The sequence below is a fragment of the Opisthorchis viverrini genome, assembly GCF_000715545.1.
Source record: "Opisthorchis viverrini unplaced genomic scaffold opera_v5_355, whole genome shotgun sequence".
In the NCBI taxonomy this organism is placed as follows: Eukaryota; Metazoa; Platyhelminthes; class Trematoda; order Opisthorchiida; family Opisthorchiidae; genus Opisthorchis; species Opisthorchis viverrini.
Genome location: NW_008752017.1, coordinates 100,160 through 121,023, shown reverse-complemented (window position 1 = coordinate 121,023; position 20,864 = coordinate 100,160). Strand labels below are relative to the sequence as shown.

General features: G+C 44.5%; 3 protein-coding genes across 3 annotated transcripts in view; 1 reads left to right on the top strand and 2 right to left on the bottom strand.

Moving 5' to 3' along the window:
• T265_15128 (hypothetical protein) overlaps positions 1-6,434 on the top strand; it is a gene marked incomplete at both ends in the record, with an annotated part of 33,143 nt that extends 26,709 nt beyond the window's left edge. Inside the window, 2 exons of the mRNA XM_009176709.1 lie at positions 1,455-1,731; positions 4,393-6,434. Coding sequence (XP_009174973.1) covers positions 1,455-1,731; positions 4,393-6,433 — 2,318 coding nt within the window. The remainder of the gene's footprint in view (positions 1-1,454; positions 1,732-4,392) is intronic.
• Positions 6,435-8,493: 2,059 nt separating this feature from the next.
• T265_15127 (hypothetical protein) lies at positions 8,494-13,579 on the bottom strand (the record flags this gene model as incomplete). Its single annotated transcript, XM_009176708.1, has 4 exons — positions 8,494-8,698; positions 10,398-10,613; positions 12,235-12,288; positions 13,389-13,579. Coding segments are annotated over 4 exons (666 nt in total), but the record flags the coding sequence as incomplete, so codon positions are not given.
• A 6,981-nt stretch (positions 13,580-20,560) lies between these two features.
• The window catches only part of T265_10360 (hypothetical protein), a gene marked incomplete at both ends in the record, with an annotated part of 16,438 nt that continues 16,134 nt past the window's right edge, over positions 20,561-20,864 (bottom strand). The window contains 2 exons of the mRNA XM_009176707.1: positions 20,561-20,660; positions 20,740-20,816. Of these exons, the coding sequence (XP_009174971.1) occupies positions 20,561-20,660; positions 20,740-20,816 (177 nt within the window). The remainder of the gene's footprint in view (positions 20,661-20,739; positions 20,817-20,864) is intronic.

The window sequence follows — 20,864 nt, the reverse complement described above, 5'->3', positions numbered from 1 at the left end:
CGTAGAATAAAATAAGCTCGTACTCCTTTGCTCTTGTTGTTCTCCAGTAAACTGCACCCAAGAAGGAACGAAGCCGATCGCTTGAATTCAACCATACCTTGCACATAAGTGAGGGGTTTATGGAGTAAGAGTGTGGACAAGTGATCGAAGTCCGCTGCATCTTTATCGTGAGTCCCAATCAGGACGAAAAGCGCAGCGTACCACTTCTTTCAGGACTGACTGCTTCTCTTTTATAAGCAAAAAACTCTACTCACTATATGCTATGAGAGGATGATTTTGATAATGTGGCTTTTCCATACTATCGTCAATACAAAGTTCCTGTATCCCATACCTTCATGTTTCATCAAATATCGTGGTATTGTTCCTAGGATAACTTAGAAATCGTGAGATGTCCTGCTAGAAAGCTGAAGGCTTCCCCAGGGATCTGCAGAGCTCAAGACTTAGTCCTACACGTTGTGCAACTTTATTAGCACATATCGCGAAAAATATGCAAATATGAGATGTGTCGGGTTTTCGTAGGTCACCTCTTTTACTTACAGTTGCGATAACCGTCCGTCGTGGAACGCCCGCCTATCTGGAACGGGAAAATTATCGTCCACATGCTTAGTTTCTCTGCATGGAAGCTATTTTCTTTCACCTTCACTTGTATCGTCCTAGAGGACTGTAACAGAAAGAAAAGCAAAGAAAGGTCTGTGGTCATTTTGAAACATAACGCAGGTTTTTATTGTCCAGATTGGTTTCCGAGATTCCAGCGAACATGATCCAAACTATTCGTGATTCGCATGAGTGACAGTTGCCCCCCTCCCTCACCCCAAGAATCCGAGTTTTTCCACATTCGTAGCTTCTCTTCAGCACCCGTCTCATTAAGAGACACCAGACTAACAGGAATGACGGGTGCGTACCCGCGTTTCCGCCCTTTGTAGCCAGTACAGCGTGATTGGAACTGCAACCCGACCCAACGCAACCTAAGTGTGATCTGTCTCTACACATGATCCTCTATATTTACCCATAAAAATGACTGGATAGGTAGATCATTGGTCTGCGCTTCGTGAGAAGCCACAGATTAAGCTGTCCTTTGAAAAGCGAGACATTGAAGAGTAGATGTGTTCACGGATTGTTCAGTGTTTGAACATCTTTTTCTCTAGTCTGTTCATCTGTGAGTGTAGCTCGTGTTCGTATTGAGGATTCATGCGTCTTTCAAGCCAAAAAACTTCAGAACCGTTAAATCCTACACTCTTTGATGTTCCTATTTTCAAGGGTGCTCAAATTCAATACATCTTGGATGAGGTGGCCAAGTACATTTGATGAAGACATATTGACAGTCTCTCTGGAAGCTCTTGTGAAATATTGGTTTAACATGACATCGTTTGTCTAAAATTCACTTTGCAGAATTTTGCACCATGAAAGTTATCCATCTTAGAATTTTCCACTTTCGCGCACTTACAATGTTTCAGGAGACACCAAGTCCTCATTCTCACTATGGACCGTCAGTCCCAGTGGTCTTATCCATTTGAAACCTACGAAGCGAAGGCCTGACGATGACCCACTGGATCCTGAGTGCCTAGAACCTGGCACGGAGTTTCTCTTCCACTTTCTGGGCTGTGGACGTACCCTTATACGAGTTGTTGGAGAAGTTAATGGTGGTTTCACTCTAGTCAAAGCAGAACCAAAAGGTGAAGTAAAGTGGGATTCCGCTAACGAGATTTTGGCCAACTACATTTGGGAGATTTAGTGCTCTTCTCTGTCCGATGTATCCCAACGTTCCAAGGACGGCATCACTGTTTTCGATCACTGTATTTCCTTCTGGTTTAATGTGCCCCCTGAACCCAACACAAATAATCGTCCATCAAACAGGTAATTGATTTCCCATAATATGACTAATATTTCCCACATTGTTTTACTAAACGCACCCGAGACGCAGTCGTCATAAAATCGGTCACTCTTGGTTTCGTTCACAGTTTCACTTACTAGTACAAACAAGCTTCTTCTGGAAACAATACCGAAATTTTTAATTTTGGTTACCAAGATTAAGGCGATTTCGACGTAATTTGACTTGTAGCATCACCTTACGCATTCTTTTTTGAATATACTGAATTTTGCAAGCCACTAGTTTGACTTTTGTCTCCAATCCTTCAGCACCTGTGCGTTATTTTGCGGTGAAACCTTCATCCGTGTCTGAAACAGATTTTTACCCCCAGTGTAGACTTTGCAAAGTGCCTCAATACCCCAAGTATCCACATTGGCTCGTCCCTGTACCATCTCAGAAGGTCGTTTCTCCAATACCACTTAAAACGATCTAGTAAGGCGCTTATCTGGTAACTATTTCGGTCCAGTTTCACGAATGGTCCTTTTATGGATTATTGACACTACCTTTGCTCTTTATTTAGTCGATACTATCGACTGGAGCCTCGAAAAGTGGTTCAAAGAACATTTTCCCACATAAATCTGTGTACTATTTCTTGGTTTGGCCACCATGTTGATTTTCACCCTTACAAAACCCACTTCGTTTATCCCAATCAGATGATTACGGCATTCACTCATCTTTCTGCTCCTTTCGCACTTAAAGTTCTGGATTCCTATTATTGTGAATCCAAATCTCAAGTTTTAATTGCCTCTAAACTGGCGCTTATAGGCAACGGCTGGTCCAAAACTGACAAATTTCAGCTCCGATTCCACTACATCCACACAGTGGCTTTCAAGACCGGCAAATCAAACTAAATGTGTTCCCAAATATAACAGAAACAGAGGAGCAAAGCACGGGAACATGGGTGGCGGATGCTAGGTAGCGGTCAATTTAAGGGACACGATATACTATTAAGCTCTGTGGTGTGATTCAGGTAGCGGTCTTGACAGCTTGATAAACTCACGGCGGGTGGTTCGAACTGAGAGCCATTGGTACGGTTTGACCAGTTTACTGAAAGGCCTGTGAGTGGTCCGGCCACTATAACATAACATACAGTGCTTCACGTATCATGTAAAACAGGCTATCAGAGGTCCCCTTCTCTTGTAACACCACTATAGCAGTGTATCTGTTTACGACATCTTCCGATTGTGCATACTATGGGGCAGTTGTAAAACAAACGGTGGAATGACTTTCATGGAGTGCTAATAAGGCGGTGAAATCAGTCTAGAGGAAGGACCATTGGCGTTCGATCACTATTCGATGTCGATGAAGTGCTGGGTTGGTCAGACTAGATCGGCTAGCCAAGATATGATCGCGAGCCAAAATCGTCTCAAGAGAGTCACGTACACTATCGTCATGATCCATTCCACCATAAAAAGTCAGTGCTTGAACACATGCCTTCCATATGAGCTGAGTAATTAACATTTTTACTGAGTTCCTATTGGACTCAATTAAGCGGATTGTAGTGTGCGTTAGCTATCGGACACTGTGACCACAACGACACCAAGGCTAGGCGTTCAAATATCGTTGGTGCGACGATGAACTAACTGAAAAAGTTGAGATGATTGCCGAATGGTACATTTGTGCGAGTTCCCCAGATTGGATTTCGTCTGGTTTCACCAACCACAATTCTCAGTGACCTTGATCTGTAGTTGCTCGCCTACATGTCTTCTGAAACTAAGCTTCTCAGGCTGGTTTTCGTACTGAAACAGGGGAATGTGTGATAGTGCTTACAAAACGTGAAAACGTAAGCGAACACCAATACGCTGTGGTTGTTCCTCTAATTTCGCGGTTAGTCGCCTATCCCCAGAAGGGAAATGAAGGGAAAGTTTTGAGTGTGTGCAATAATTTCGTGTAACCAGGGGCTTAACTAACTTTCAAGTGTTTTATTTCCTGCTTCTCCTGGTTACTTAAAACAGCATCAGTAATGAAACTATTTCCTTTCCGGTACATATACGGGCGAAACCGTAATTTTTGTATGCCACTTTCACTCGTTTTCCATTCTAGATAGCAAAATTGTGCGTGCAACGGCAAAGCGTTGTGTACAATCACACGGACTCCAATTTGTGGGGGCCGTTACCGTATAACTCTCCCCTGCCGGTAACGGTCGACGTAGGAGACTGAAATTCCTCAAAGCATCGTTGAGCTTCGAGAGACAAGAGCGTGTTCCAAGAACTATCGTCGTTTTATTGATCGGCTCGTGTTATGAGAACCTCCCGGGAACGAATGGTAGCAATCTATTATTTCGCCCATTTTAATCTGTCTTACGTGTTTTGGTGAGTACGAGAGTATAAAAAAGTGATTCCTATTGTACTGGACTAAAGTTACAAGAGGGGAATTTCACACTCTTTGAGACTGGCTGATTGAGCGGAGCAGGCTCACATTCTAACCACGTGCGTGCGAGTCTGCATCGATTGGTTTAAGCTGGTCAAATCGATCCATGTAAGCAGTTGGAAGTTAGGATGGCCCCAGCAGGTTGGATATCCCAGTAGTATTGCTAATTTGGACAGTATGGATTTTGCGAAAACCACTGTGGTTGAAAGACCAAAAGCGACAGATGGCCGATCGGTGTGTCCGATAGATTCACGTCCGGAAATTATCTATCCCACTCGGAAACCATTTCAGCGTTATTTGGAAGAACTGGTCAATCCAAAAATATGGAACGCTCAGCCAAGTTTGGTCAAGCGAGAGCAACCAACTTACTTGAAGGCCAGTCGCATGAACGAAAATCCCTATAAATTCATCAGATTCGAACGTATAAACCAGTTAAAAGAACGGGAACAAGCTCGGAAAGATGAAGAACGTCAGTGCCACGAGAGCGCGCGTGACTTGAGCGAGAAACTTCCATTTTCAGTTAGACAACGAAATACCGCTGCCAGTAGTGTTCGTAAGTTGATTCACGATGAAAATGTACAGGAACTCAACAAATATGGTCGTTTGTTCGGTCCAAACAGCTTGACTGCCCAGCCGTTAAACAGTAAATTCACCAAACTCAAGGATATTCCTTCTCGACTAACCTCACAAACACTAACAATGAGCAGACGTCTCACTGAAGACCCAAATGAGAGTAGAGGAGTTTTGGATGAGAAGAGGTCGTCTGATATAGAGACTGAAAGCCGCGATTTAGCATCTAAAACGGAAGCCTTTGAACGTAAGTCTGTCGCACCACTTGTCGAAAAGGATCTTCCTAGAGTGAAAGTATCCTTATCTAGGAAACCCAAAGAGGATAAGCCGGATGAAGGTCTGAAGGCTTTCGTGCAAGATCGTAGACGTGTTTGTCTACTCGAACTAGCGGTACGAACAAAAAAAGGTGAAGTGAAACGGCTGGACGCAATTCTACATGCAGAGAACGAATTTCTAAAAAAGGAAGAACATGAACTCATACGACGGCATGAGGATCATGATCGATATTTGAAGTCAATTTGTCAACGCACTGCCGAAGCTATCCGATTAGCTGAAGGAGAAGCCCACAAAAGGAACGAAATCACAGATCGAATTAAACGCGCGAGGTACCGGTTGGCACATCTGAACGCAGAATGTGTGAAACTTGAGGAGGAGTATCTGCGGTTGAGCACCTATAAAAACTTTTTACGTAATGTTTTCGATACATTCCGTGAACGTCACACCCAAACAAAGGTTGTTTCTGCTTCTCCAGAAAGTGTGAAATCAGAAGAAACCGGAAGGCATTCTATGCCCATGGAGAGCTTCGAAAGTGACCCGACGATAAAACATCAGAGCACAGGAGACGCTACGTCTTCTCCTACACAGAGACTAAGTGAAGCGAGCTCCGATACTGTCTCATTGATAGAATTCTTCACGAATCCCCAGGACTTGGTTGATATTCTATCGGAACTGGAAAGCAACAATTTGACATTAATCGAGAACGTACAAGAACAAGAGGAGGTATGTGAGCGGGTTCGAGCAAAAGCTCACAAATTGTATACTATGCTCAATGCAGAACGTGATATGGTCGACCAACACATTGAACGAGAACGAGAAAATATCAGTGGTATCAAAGAGAATGTGAATGCAATCACATTAGCTCGAAACACCTTATCTGATTTTGTGTTGCTAGAAAGGTACGCCAAAGTGTTCCACTTGGGAGATATGGAGCAGTTCGAGAGTTTGGACCCTGGTCTTCTATACACTTCTCAAACACCAAGTACCAAAGTTGCTGTTGGCACACAAGCCAAACAACAACAAAAACAGCAAGGTGCCTATCTCAACACGGATAACATTGATGCAAAACCCACCATAGCCAATTTACTCAGTGTGCTCCAGTTTCAGGTACAACGGGTCTATTCGTCCGTCTACGGAACCAATGAAGGTGGTGCACGACTTGATACGCTAGTAATGCTACGCCGCTTGGAAACCACGGTGGACGAATTGAGTGAAATGTTAAACGCATATCCCCGTGCTATGGTACTGAAAGCCAAACGAACTGTGGACGAACGTAACCGTGTATCGGCAAGAAGACGCCAGAAAGCTGAGGGACGTCTCGCCTATGAACGAAGGCTACAAAAAGCTATCCGTAAGGCCAGGGAAGGTCCCAGATGGCACTTCGGTCGCCGTGTGTTGGAACGGTCTCGGCCTCCGGAAATCAAACGTACCCTACATACAGGCGCCGCATCTGTAGAAACCGAGGATGATAACAAGAGTCTTTTTACTCCATGAGCTTCGATGCATCGAGCAAGTTTCCGGATCGCCTAGCATGGCTTAGCACTTCAAAATTATCTTTTCTGTGCTTGTGATTCCTGCAGTATCGAACACTTACGAATGACTACTATTGTCGATTGTTTTCCCCCAAACGATGGTTTTAAAACACATGTAGGTCACGTTGGAAGTCAAACCAAGGTCGGCTGTGGGATCTGCAAGCAACATTATGGGGGTGCTTTCCTTCACACTGGGCGTAGTGCATCTTCCAGTATACAGTGTAATCATGGCAACTTTCCTCGTTGCGTGTGTTCAAAGTCGAACCTAAGATGTCTACGGATCTGTATGCTTATGTTTGTTGCAGCTTAGTTTCCGACTAAAACAAGAGGCTGGTCATACCAACAAACTGAAAGCCGAATGTCGTTACTTGGTCTGAGATTCGCCTCCCAAATGGCCTTCTCCCACTCTTTCGAAAAGCACTGCGTCCTGTGTTGCCTGCAAGTTCATTCGGCCAAACAGAGGTCATGCAATCCTTAAAACATCAAAACCGAAGTAGCGTCGGGCTAGGTTGCCCGAAAACCCCATGGGCCCCCAGAAAAGTCAGTGTACGGTAACATCAATGTGGCTGTGGATATGGAACTCTTAGTCACGCGTGGGTTTGACGATATGGAATGTCAGAAGGAAGAATCGGGTTCGAAAGTCTGCCGTAATAGTTAGCAAGCAAAATTGCACAACAAACCTCACTTGTCCATTAAACCAAATATACTTCCAGCTTCATGTAACGGATCACTTGAGATAAACCACCCATCTGTACTTAGTTTTATCTTGAGATTTTGTAGATGAGCGAGAATGATTTACCAAGACATTCGACTGATCAGTTACCTTGTACTCACTTCGAACTGGCACGGCTTGGTAATGGTCGTCAATGATCCCGTTCACTGGCGACCATCATTAATCTGGGGAAATATTTTCAAAATTTGATATTGCTATATGTATCCAAGACAGCCTGGTGTGAAGTGTGGATACACGAAGAGCTGCTTCATTTCTACTGGGAACCATCTTTACCATCGGGATTTTGACAGGCACCTATGATGCATAAAATGCGAACGAACGCACTTTACTGCGACCGAATCTCAACCAATAGAGCCGGTCAAATAAATGTAAATTTCTGCAGCTGTAATTCCCTGCCATTTTCTCTAGGGTCTGTACGACTTCGATGTTGTTTATGGAGTTGGACCCAGTCTGAACTGCGGCCAGGCTGATCGATTCTTTATTTGAAATTAAATAGCCAAGTCTTTAGGTGCCTCCTTATGCCGCAACACAACCCTTAACATGATCCTCGGTTGGAGACATTTGCAGATTTTCAGGAGTATGTCCCAAAATCACGATACATGACGTTGCTAGATGTGTGCGATCGATTTTGACATCTCGTCATAACATTACCTTGCTTCTTCGTTGCCGATCCGATCGATTCATCCTGTCATAGAGTTGAGCATTATCTATCAGTTGTGGTTCCAGCAATCGGATTCCAATCACCTCTGCGATTGACTGCTGGATTCAAAGGAAACCTGTTCTGCCTCTGAACTTGAACTTTCAGTTGCTGGTGGCTTGTTACCATAGCCTAGAGGCATGTTACGCTCTTATCCCTTAAATCACGGCTGATTCGATGGTTGCAGAGCGAGATCGATATCTGTTGAATCTTGTGAACCTGCGACACCTGTGACGTAGGTGTGACCTCAGCTTCTCTTTCAAGGGTCGAGCTTACAATGCTGCGGTGCGCTCCATATTATTATGTGGATCAGAAACCTGACCGCTGCGCGCCGAAGACCTTCAGTGCTTGACCATCTATGTCTTCGGAGCCTTGCTCGAGTCTCGTGGGAACACCGGAGAAGCAATGCTGAAGTACGTCAAATGGCATTCGGGAGAAATAACTCACCCTCGATAGATGAACTAATCACAATGCGTAGGTTGCGCTGGCTTGGCCACGTGCTGCGTATGCCAGTCGACCGACTTCCCCAAAGGGCTCTTTTCGCACAACCACGTGAAGGGTGGAAGTGAGCAGAGGCAGTCAAACAACGACTTGGCAGCGAAGTATGAAAGCCATTACCAGCAAACTTAGCTGCGCTGGTCATTGTCGTCTTCCTGGATGGGGACCCCGAGACGGGCCACGTCAATGGTTAGAGACATTTTCAGACATGGCCCAGTTGTGCCCTCAATGGTGCTCATGCATCCAATGCATAGTTCCCTTCTCAATCCCGCCACTTAACAGTCCACCTACAGTTTTGTATTTACGCACGAATTTATCAGCTCCCGCCTCCAACGCGTAGCTACCTACCTCACCTCCCCGAATCACCGGTGAACGAAACTGTGGCGACTACAACCATTGTACGACAAGTACGGAGTTCTTACAGCTGACAATCGTGATGATAATGACCCAACTGTCTACTAACAAGACCGAGTGAAGGCGTTATCTAGTCGGATTCTGCAGTCCAAGAATTATTCAGAAACTTCACTGCTTTGTACAGCAAGCCCATCCACCGCCGCATCTTGATCAATACGTTTCTGCATTTAACAATAGTTTAGCGGTTTGCCTAAACCTGACAATCAGTTTTATAACTCCGTCTGATCTTACTCCTTGGGTACGTAAACTTTTCCCTGACTTGACTAGTAGCTACCTGATTGATCACTCCAATAGTGATGATGCTGAACACGCTAAGGTTGTGTCCGCAAAGGTTAGTGATTAACTGATCCGAGGCTTGTACGAGAGCCCATGAAGTCCCATTAATCCCTATCGAGGGTGAAACGATTTTACAATGCCTCGTTAGTAATAGCTTGGTGAAACGTTCAGTAAGAGTGGTCGGTGCTTGGTCGCTGGAAATCCAACCCCAGCGACTCCGGTCGTCACCTGTGCAAAAACAAGGAAACGAATGGGATTTTATAATTCCATTCGATTCCTCTGGGAAGAATCTCACCCCACCAGCTTCTTTCTCTGACAACGCAACCGAAATGGTGCGTTTTTAACGTGGTTTATTCCGCAAATGTAGAGTTTCATACGCTTGTGATCGACGAGATTAGCTCAACTGTTGACCCCTCCCAAACCACGACTTCAAACTGTCATCTCGAGGAAGCTTTTGCGGAATGCGGGATGGAGTCAAAGAATCGACTTTCGCTGCCATCCAACCACACAGAAACAAAGCTAGAAGTCGGGCCTGTAATTTGGACATTGAACAGTTGCGTGGCATCGGTGCTGATACCGACAACAGATCTGGTAAAACTGGTGAGACCGTGGATTCCATAGACCTGGTTCTAAAACAACTTAGTGCGGTTGCGACATATTCACACATACGACTAAGTGTAGCAAGCCGCAGTGATTTGTAGGACTACAGAGATACGTCATGGATAGTCACTGTGGGAACCAAGGTAATAGGTCAGCACATTTAATCTGACAGGTAAAACGACACACAGAGGAAGCAGAGGAGAGAAAAGTTCCGTGGAGGCTGTCAGACACTAAGGGGTAGTCACAGACCGGTCACTACCTGACAAGTATACCGAATTGCCAAGGGGATTACAAACATGAAATGGTCAGCGGTGGAATGAACTTGGGTTGGTGGCGTGTACAGCGACTTGAACGGTTGCCGAGTGAAGTGACTCGTCACCAGTTGAGATTCTGTCCTGACCGACTATGTTCCCTTCCAAGCCCGACAAATCTCTGCCCTACATGAATACTTGGATACAATGGTAACAGATACAAAAAGCGGAGAGCGGACATACGCAGATGTAATGGCAATAAATGCGGGACGCAGCCCACACCACATATCGAATTTCCTTTCGGACAGGCTACCTTGTCTCCCAGCAGTTGAGCTGGGGTGTGCTACTTGTAAGCGGGCAATAAATAAACAAGCGTGCAACTGTTACATCTTTTCGGTGCCTTGCTGCCACGCTACCCGCAGGAAGCACGATGGCTGAGATACTGTCAGGTTGCCCAGGTCTGGACGAGAGCAGTCGAGATGCCGGGAATGAATTCGAACCACGAGCCTTCCACCCACCAAGTTCGCGCCTTAACAACTGAGCTACCTCGAGCTCAGCGAACAACCACAACTTCGTATGCTATGATCCTCGAAAAGATGCCACTAGCTTGAAAGAGCTTTTTGGTGTTTATTGAGGATGAATTGTCCCCAGAAGCAATGTGTAGGATCCAAAATCAGTGTACCAGGTCGTGGTAAATTCTCATGAAAACTTGTGAGTGCTTTCAGGAATCATTAAAAAAACATTCACCCTTCAACTGAGCTTGTTTCCTGGCATAGCTCAGCTTGTACTGAGTACACCAAAGCAAGCCTTTTGAGCTATCCTGTGGTGTGAATAGCGTCTACCAATATCATTTGTGGTATTTTAAGGGCAACCTCACCGGGATCCTCAAACATGTCCATGGTCAATATCCACAGCTAACAAAGACCCGTAATTTTCCACATAATCGTTCGAAAAATCAATCCAAAAATGCCTCCATTCAAGAATCAGCTTCTGCCCTATGTCTAAATGGTTTCAAGGTCAGACCGACATTGTTGTGCAGCAAAATTCTGATTTGCTTCCCCAGAACCTGTATCCTAAGTAGACCTGAACTGAACTATTATTCCATCTAATTCTTTCTTTGAACATTGAATCACTGGTGCTTTTGAAGTGTAGCCAGAAGAAGCTAGCTACAGTGTGTCTAATAAAACGATCCACACTTGGCAATGAATCGCAATAGCTAGGCTTATCATGTCAAGGTAGACTGCACATGAGTTACGTATTTCCAAAGAAGAACCACAAAAGGACACGTTGTTTTCAACTCCAAACTCCTGCTGATCGAAGTTTTTGAGAAACCTTCCATGACACGGCAACCCGAAAAGATGACAGCGAGATCTTCACCGTTTCCCTACTAATATCCAGATGCTTCATCCTCCACAAGGCAGGTTATTCTACAGGGTATGACATGTCACCGTGCCCAATGGTAAGAATGCCGCAAAGTTTCAAGTGGCGGTCTTAGCTAAAATGTTCATTGTGTGCTGTTGGGTAGGTTTCGCAATCATTTCGTAATCATTACTACTGTGTAGCAATTGCTGATGACTACGTGATTACTTGCATAAAAGATATTGCTAAGTAAAACCAGCGAATGGTACACAAATATGCTACCATGGCCAACTAATGTTCAACTCAGGAAGACAGCTAATTGGCACTAGAAATAGGAAATCAAGCCCTCTGACGTTCTTTGCATTATGAGGGAAGCTCAGGCACTGGCATTAACCATGCGATATTAGTTTCGAATTTAAATTTGTTCAGATACTTCAAACAGCTTCCGCGAAGACCAGGAGCCATCATTGCTTTGGCTTACTTACTTCCATGTAGGTTAAATTCCAGTTCTAGACAGCATGATGAAGGGTTGCTTAGCTTGAGCGGTATCGCGTTTCACTTATAGCATCTGCTTGTCCAACTCCTACGTCTCGCAAAACGCTGGATTTGCACATCCCACTGGCTGAACCAATTACTACTTCAGTTACTTCATAGTCCCGAATTTGTATTCTTACCGACTGTCATGGAAGAAAGTACCAAGGCACACATTTGTATATTTATCCCTAAAATTGTCAAGTGACAAAGCCAATGTGGCAACGCCTCTCCACTAGGCAGTCTTGAACAACAAAAACGCCCGATCCTCCAGGCAGAAGTAGATGAATTTCTGGGTTTCGTGAGTAACGTAGCTGGGGGATAAAATAAACAAAAACAAATTTAGTGATATTACTCAAACTGTTTGCTTTGGAAGACAGACGAATATGACGACTGCAGGTTGCGACAGGTGAATGCTCACCAGGATGAACCGCTGAGTTATTGAGATGAATCGTTGCTAGATGACCGGTGGGTTGAGAAGACAGAAAGGTGAATCCCTCAAGTAAAAATTGGAACGGTAATAAATGCCTAAATGAGCGGGCATTCATTTGTCCTTTCCGCGTTTTTATTTCCACAAAAGTGTTGCAGACGCACACACATTGGTCCTTCCTGAAAGTTGAAAGACTGCTTAACGGATGTCATTTTTTAAGAAGTTGCAAATGTCGGATATCCCCAGGATGTTCAGTACTTTTCTCTTTCAAACGCGCATAAAATTAGCATCTTCGCTAACCTTGGTCAGATTTATACTGTGGCGTACCACTAAATCACTTGAGATTCCATAAAAAACGCGACAACATTGATGGTCACTCAACAAGTTGCTTCTAGTGCGCGACTGTTCCTTCTTTGATATACTATACATCTTCGGTGGACAAAACGGTAGCAACTGGAATGACGAATACACGACTTCTGGTTTAAAGCTGAATTCCATACCGTTAACAGCCCATCCAAATTTCTTGCTGCACACGGGAGATCAACCCAATCAATACTGTCAAATTCTTCTGATGGTCGTAGCGTGAACACGAAATAAGGATAGTGATAACACGTTCGCCTTGGGGATTGAGATCTCAGAATGGCCAAGTATACGCACTAATGATGACCTCTGATAAGAGCGACCCCAATGCTTTCACGTTTTGGTGTGGACTAACCAAAATATTCTTCCCGACAAGATAACTCTTTAGACAGTTGGAATGTGGATACAAATTCTACAGATCCCTTTGGAACTTACAGCAAATGTGAAAATTTGCAATTGGTAATGACTGGTTTCGAATCATTTACATGCAAACGAAGAGCAACAACGTACTGCGTACTAGATGAGAATAATGCTCTCAGGTTAGACAGTGCAAAAAACGCGTTCGTCCAAAATCTCCTAGCCTCAGTGGAATTTCACGCCCTTCAAACCGTAAAAAGTGCATACCTGCCGAAATTTTTCCCCACAACACAGTGCCATGTGACAGCATACTTTCGGTCGAACTCTTTCTTTATGTGGGCCGCGATATCTTTCTCCAAATCGTACTTGTTCGTTGCGTCCGCGGCAACGTTCACGGCCATTTCTTGCATCTCGTTCGGCATATCGGTATTCTTCACAATTGCTTTTCGTTCACCCATTGTCGAGCAGAACAGTTAGCAGCTTACTCGGTCATTTATATGATTAGATTGCGATCGATTGGGAGAGTTGTTACCGAGCTTCAGTAAATTGCCTTCATCGGCGTGATTGTGCGCTTGTTTGCATACATTACGCAATCCGGTTACCAGACACTAAGGCGTAGGATGACCTGTTTGTTTGTTCAGGAGGCCTACTGTGAATGGGCTGGAATTCGATGAATGGGTGAGGCGTGAATGCGATGTCTCAAGCTGGTCAGCAATTCTTTTCCACAATTGTTGATTGACTTGTCGAATTTACAACTTAACCACAGTGTGCGCATGATCCCCAGAGTATTGACGCAACGGTGGTCGTATGCTGCAGGCATTTCATAGAAATGCGATCGATTATGAGCGATTCCATGACACTCTTTGGGAGGCTGAAATCTACATGGCCATTTACTCGAATTACTTTCAACTTTTGTGGAGGGATTGGAGAACTTTTCTTCGATGAAAAAGGGTTTTCTCAAGGTTTTGTGATTTACTATAAGGCACGAGAAAGTCAGTCGAAATGAACCATTGTACAATTTGAGTTCCAATGTTCAACTGGAAGTACGCCGTGTAACTGAGAATGTAGTGGTTGCGGGTGAAGAGCTGCAAGGTTATCCTGAGTCATGAGTCTACATTGTTTGTGAAACAACTATCCAACCTTTTTGGGAAAATGTATGGAGAAGCACTTTTAGTATGGCTGACCCAAGTGAATAAGCAATAAACTTGTGTTGGCGAATACAGGAGAGAGATCACGATCTAAACCAAAATCATCTCATTGCAGTTCATCTGGTTTTTTTTTACAGAGTCAGCATCTATGATAACCACAAATTCCTCTCTAACAAGGACTAGAATGCAAAATCTGTGCATCATGCTTCCTTGTATCAAAGTATTCAAATCATAGACAATATGAATTCCATTTCTGCAGCAAACCGGGTACGAGCGACGATGTGATGCTGCGAGATGTACTGGAGGTAGAACACCTTTAATTTGCTGTTCTTACGAAAAATCGGTGCAAGAATAGGCCAACGCTTGTCTGGATAAGTGTTTCTACAACCCAAACGTATGTTGTTGCGTATTTATTTGCGAATTAAGTGGGTACTAGCGAGAGATTCATCTGAATCTCTTGTTTGTGATACTCTTCAGCTGAATATGCTGCACAAAGACCGCCTCATGTTTTAGTTGGAACGATATTCGTAATATCGAAAGAACTCCCTACCCATAAGGTTGCTAAAAACTCTTGGACGGTTCACGACCGGTTACGCCATCTTTGGTACTCATCAGGTAAGCACAGTTCGAAAGCTGCTGTCAGTCTAATCTTCTAGTTGAACAGGAACTGTGCGCTATTCACTTGAATCTACCATTTGAACTCAAGCAGGACATTCTCTCTATCACGATCACTCTGTAGACTCCAGCTACCAGTATGCCAGTCTTGCATCCAAGGAAGTGGCTAGTTGGATTCCGCCCGCTTCTCAGACCTCGTCCCCGTGTAACTTTCACACCCTTTAACTTTTGAAAACCACAATAAGCTTCTCCAGCATGCAGTATAATTCACAACCAGATCTTTGCTGTAATTCAAGATCCAAGCATGACACTCGAACTTACGGCACTTTCGTTGTCCAAACACCGCCTCGGCTATCAGGCCGCCGAGAAACACAGATGAATATCAAGCGTTACTGAAAGACTCGGTAATCGCGGGACGCGCACTGGACACGGGACACAAAATAGACTCAGGAAGAGTTGAGGTTTTGAGGCGAGGACTACGGTCCACGTCACAGAGACTGATAGTCGAGGCGGTAGAAATCGCCAAGCCCTCCAGTGTTAACAGAATGGAAGGCGTGGAACTGGCAAGCGTGTGGAGAACGGTCTTGGGTCACTCGAGCGAACACGTGTTGGTGTTCGATTATCAGAGGGAAGAGTAGTCATCATCTGTATTCCACTTAACCTTACGCACCTCCCCTCCCCCCAACTAAATTGTCGTAACATTCGCATGCCAACGAAGATCAAGGAAAATCTACCAGTGGCACCCGAGGTGAATCATCAAGTACGGCACCCTGAAGTGGAAGATTAAGGAACGAAAAGCGATCGGAACTAATTTGAAACTCCTCTCACCCATCAATTCAAGATTTTGGCACTCACACTAGCCGACAAGAGCCGTTAATTGACACTCAACACTGATCTAATGTGAAGAGGACCTACTGATTGGTTCCACGTCTGTCTTATAATCTGGCCCATTTGGTGACCTGTTCACTTGGCCTGATGAAGCTTTTGTGTCAAAAGCGAAACGTTGCCCAAATAAAAACTAATGATTGTTAATCAAGCTCTTCTGATACGACTTTTTACTTTCGAATTTTATTTCCCATAGGAACCCATCGCTATCCCAAGTAACATCTGTCCTTTAGCCGTAACTTCTGTATATGTCTTAAAAAACTGTGGGCTGATTCGGAAAAAGACAGATTTTTCTATGAACCAACTACTCTGCTATTAAGTAGAAGTTTATGTAATTTCCAAAGCACTGGAGATCTGAATAAATTGATAGGACGTCGCAGTCGACCGAAGTCGCGATTTATTGATCGCTTCAGCTTACGACGGTGATGAGCATCATACTGAGCAGCGCTATTGAACTCAGACTCAGAAGACACCGTTGCGTTACCTGATGCGCCCTGCTCATGAACAACCATGGAGCCAGACTCACCACATGGTCGTTTGTTATTAGCGGGGATCTCGTTCCGACTACCGATCTTTCTGAAGAATCCACGTCAATTCTGACCACACTCGTGCCTAGTATAGGTTTCAGAAGTACTTCCTGGTAAAAACCCAAAAACAAGCTCAGTCAACGAAACACTTCTTGATTCACGAGTTAAACAATCTTATCAAAGCGGACAAAAAGAAGCTTCAAAAGATGCGTTCTGGGGAGAAGTCAGTCATAATTGCACCACGACAAGCATCGCCATGCATACTGCAGGAAATTCAGTGTGATATTTCTGGTTGCCCACAAAATATGCATTGGACTTCAAAAGATTCACTGTTGTTGTTTCATATATCTTCGGACGCTGAGCAGAATTCAACCAGAATTTCTGTTAGACATTGGCTTAAAGTGTACGTGTGGATAGATAGGCACGAAGGTGGAGGAGGCTGAGAAAGTTCCGACGGGACAGGAAAACTTTTCGTTAGTGCATATTGGAAATTTATTGTGCGACAAGAGCCAGTGTCCAGACCATTTGGTTGCATCAGCTCAGGTACGATTTAGTTGACCGTCTGCCCCAGTACACGTCTTTCAACTCGAGTCGTGGTCCGCTGGTTTAGACCCCAATTCACTTCCTGAATATGCCTTGCTGCCTTGGAATGCCATCAGATAGCCTGACTGGGTAAGCTCCCACCAGCATTACCCAATGAAGGTTGCAAGCCAATATGGTTTGGTTTGACTGGGTTGTTAAAAACAACTTGAAAATAGGGATGCGTTTCAACCGAATGCAGCCAATTAATCGTAGCATCTTTGCTCAAAAATGCATCCAAAGCAACTGATCAGACCACACGAATACAGTCCTCAACCAAGTTGTAACGGGGCTACTGGTTTCGGTGACAATTTGACGCCCGACCTCAACACGTGAGGCGAAAGTCCTGGAGCATCAGGCAGGATTTCGATCACATAGGGAATGTATGTGTTACACACTTCAGATTATGTCAAGTGTCTGAACAGTGTCACACATACCGCCGTCCAACAATGCAGATTTTTCTTGGCTTCAGAAGGATACACTGACAGTCCCACATTTATTGGCGTAATACACCACTCACATGGTTGCTGAAAATTCTTCGACGGCCCACGACCAGTTTTACCCTTCTTGGGGCTCATCAGGTAGGTGCAATCCCAGAGTTTCCGCCAACCTTGTTCCAGTTGAGATCAAATTGCACGAAACTAGCGAAATACACTCACTTGCAAACAAATTTTTTCTTTCGAGAGACTCACTTGAAACCTAGCTGCATCTCCCGTTTGTTATGTTTTTAAGCAACTGAATGTGCTGCAAAAGACCGCCTCATGTTTCAGTTGTTACTCGGGGACTGCGTCTACCGGATGAACCCCAAGAAGGGCAAAACCGGTCGTGGGGTGTCGAAGAATTCTCAGCAGCCTTGTGAGTAGTGTATTACGTCAATACATGTATCGCGATATCTCGAATATCGTAAAAACTGAAACATGAGGTGGCCTGGTGCATCACGTTCAGCTGCTCGAAAACATCGTAAACGAGAGATTCAGATGAGTTTCAGGTGAGCCTTTCGAAAAACCAAATTTGTTTGCAAATGAGTGTATTTTGCTGGTCCTACATTTACTTCGTCAAAGAATAACACCCATGAATTTTATTCCCGTACATCTGGTTATCCTAAAGCTACCGATGAGCTATCCAGAAGTTCCTCCACAACTAGCGGACTGTTCCCTCTCGCCGTTTTTCTTCAACTTTTTCACTAGCATTATCTTACAATGTACTCTTCAGCAGCACATGAATCTGAGCGTCGAAATCAAATGAAGGGAGGTTATTGAAATTGGACCATATGGACAATAATGTTACTTGAGGAATATGCGTTTGCACAGACTACCTCAAACATAATATCGGAAGTATCGCTTTGTTTTTTGGCATGTTTTGTGCCCATAAAATACAGGCTCACTTCAGTGTCTGCGACTTCCTTACACCTGTTGGAAACCTCAGAGTAAGCAACTGGAGTGTGATGACAGGTTTACTTATCTTGGCAGAAGCATCAATCGCACCTGCACAGTGACATAAAGTTAAGGCATGCATGATCAAGCTACGGGGGACTTCTAGCGGATATCACCAGCTTTGAGGTCAGAGAGGAATTCCATTGATATTAAACGGCAGTCTCTACGACATCACCGTGAGAAGTATCTTAGTTTATGGCTGTGAAACGTGGCTCGTCGGTTACGACGACCTCGAGTGTCTTCAGGTATTTGATCATCGACATCTTTCAACCGTTAACTGACTGCAGCATGTCCACGACGAAACGGTCCACAAGCAAGTAATGAGTCAGAATCAATGGGGCAGTAGATGTGGCTTGTGGTCAAAGGTGGTTGGGGCACGTGGTATGTGTACCAACCCACTATGTACCAAAGAAAACCGTGTATTCAACTACACATTTTTGGTGAAATGTTCGAGGACAGACCATCACGTGGAAGCGTAAAATGAAAGAGGCTAATGTAATGTGAGACCGTCGCACCTTCTCGGATAAGGTCCTTGTACGTGATTGGAAACAGACAGGCACCAGCTGGATGGTGTGCCTAGCTAGAGTCAATCAGTCGTTTTGTGTTGTGTAGGGTTCATAATGGAAAGCGACTTATTGCTGCAGGCTGCGCCTTCCTCCTAGATGATACTCAGGTGTGTATTTCTCTTGACTATCTCTTCTAGGTACATAGGGCACTTTGCAATAAGTTCCTGTCCCTAATTTCTTTACACACTTTACTAAGGTCCTTCTCATCCATGGTTATATGACAGTTAAGCAGCGATTTCCACTACTGTGCTGCCGCACATGAGGGTGGCGGCGGGGTTCATCCATGTAAAATGAAGGGCATATTATTGGCATTCCATCGGAAACCCCAGAACTGCTGCGATGTACGTGTTAAGTATCTTGGATTCCCTCTCCAAACCTGTAAATTCGCACTGAACAGCGAACTCTTTGTTCCTCGAAACTGTGAACGTTACGACTGGTCGTCCCTCGCGATTCTAGGGGACGTTTTACTACAACAGCTATTTTCTTCAATAATTTGTACGATTTTGGTCCCTCTTCCTCTCTAGTGGTATATATCACCAGTCTTCTGATTTTATTCACTTTGTCATCAGATTCTGCTCAATTACTTAACGAATGAAAAACGTACAGTTGCCAATTCCCTGTTTGCTCACACACTGTGTGTGGTGTCCATAATCACACTGCTATGCAAACTTTAAGGGAATGAAGGCTTGCGCGTCAGGCGAGTTTGCACTGTGCCGAATCGAGGTTTCGGGTATTTCCAACTGGTTCACAAAATAGCACGAACGCTTGGAGTTTATCGAGAGAGTACATGCCGAAGCGCATTTCCTGATTTTGGTGCACCAGCATTTTCTAGTAACCAATGCGGGAAGTATTCACGTCAGAGGGAGGTTGTATTCGCTGAGACACTCACTACAGGGAGAACTTTAGTCAAGTTGAATGTATTCGAAAAAACCTCGATATTAATAGGGTGAGTAAATCTAAGAATAGGTATTTCGTCCTATCAATGAAGGCAGTCTATCCTGAAAACCGTAAAAGCACTATGAAGCTGTTAAATCCCAATTGAAAACGATCAACAATACACACCCTACAAAACGCAGTTTCGAACTTGCGACTTCCCGACTAGTAGCATGAATACCTAACCGTTCGGTCGCGAGCGACTGATCAGCAGTGATTAGCTTGCATATGGACAGGACATAGCGCCGTTCATCCTCCAATCAATAAGTAGCTTGCGAGAGGACTTCATCTTCGATGAGTGAGACTTCCACCTGAGACGTAATCACTCGATTCCGCGACTGAATCATGAGTGGTGCTATATCTTGTCTATGTGGGGGCTAATCACACTGCTAATCAGCCGCTCGTGGTCTAACGGTTGACTGTTCAACTACTAACAAAAAATTATCGGGTTCGAGACGCCTTGAAGTTGCGTGAGGTGCACACTGTTGGTGACCGCCGATAAGGGTGAAACAGCTGTACAGTGCTTCTCAGCCTTCCATCATACACTGGAGTCATTTAAAGGAAGGTACCTACATCGGAAAAGCCTTATTTGAATCACCGACACATATTTGGGATAAAAGCCCATGGCTTTCTACAGAAAAAAGGTGTGTAGGAAAAACGTTGACCTCCGATGGCTTTCGGAAGGGATCGAGGGACACATTCAACCTACATTGACTACTGAAACGCTTTGAGTAGCTGAATACGAATGGCATATTAGGGCCGGACCAGTTTCAAATGCCTCATCATCGACAGCATGACATCAGTGCTCAACACCAATGCTTCACTGCCGTACAGCCATGACTTATTTGAAAGCCTTATTGTAAAGAAAAGAATAAAGGTGGATGGGGGAGGGACTTAGTGCTAGCTTAACACAATCATTCCGAGGTGCCTACACCTCCAGACATTCATTCAGGCAATCTGGACAAAAACTGACAACAAGAACGCCACTGACATCGGGTGCCAGCCATATCTTGTAGTGTCTCCAACCAGGCAAAGTGAGGATCACGCGGTCCCCATC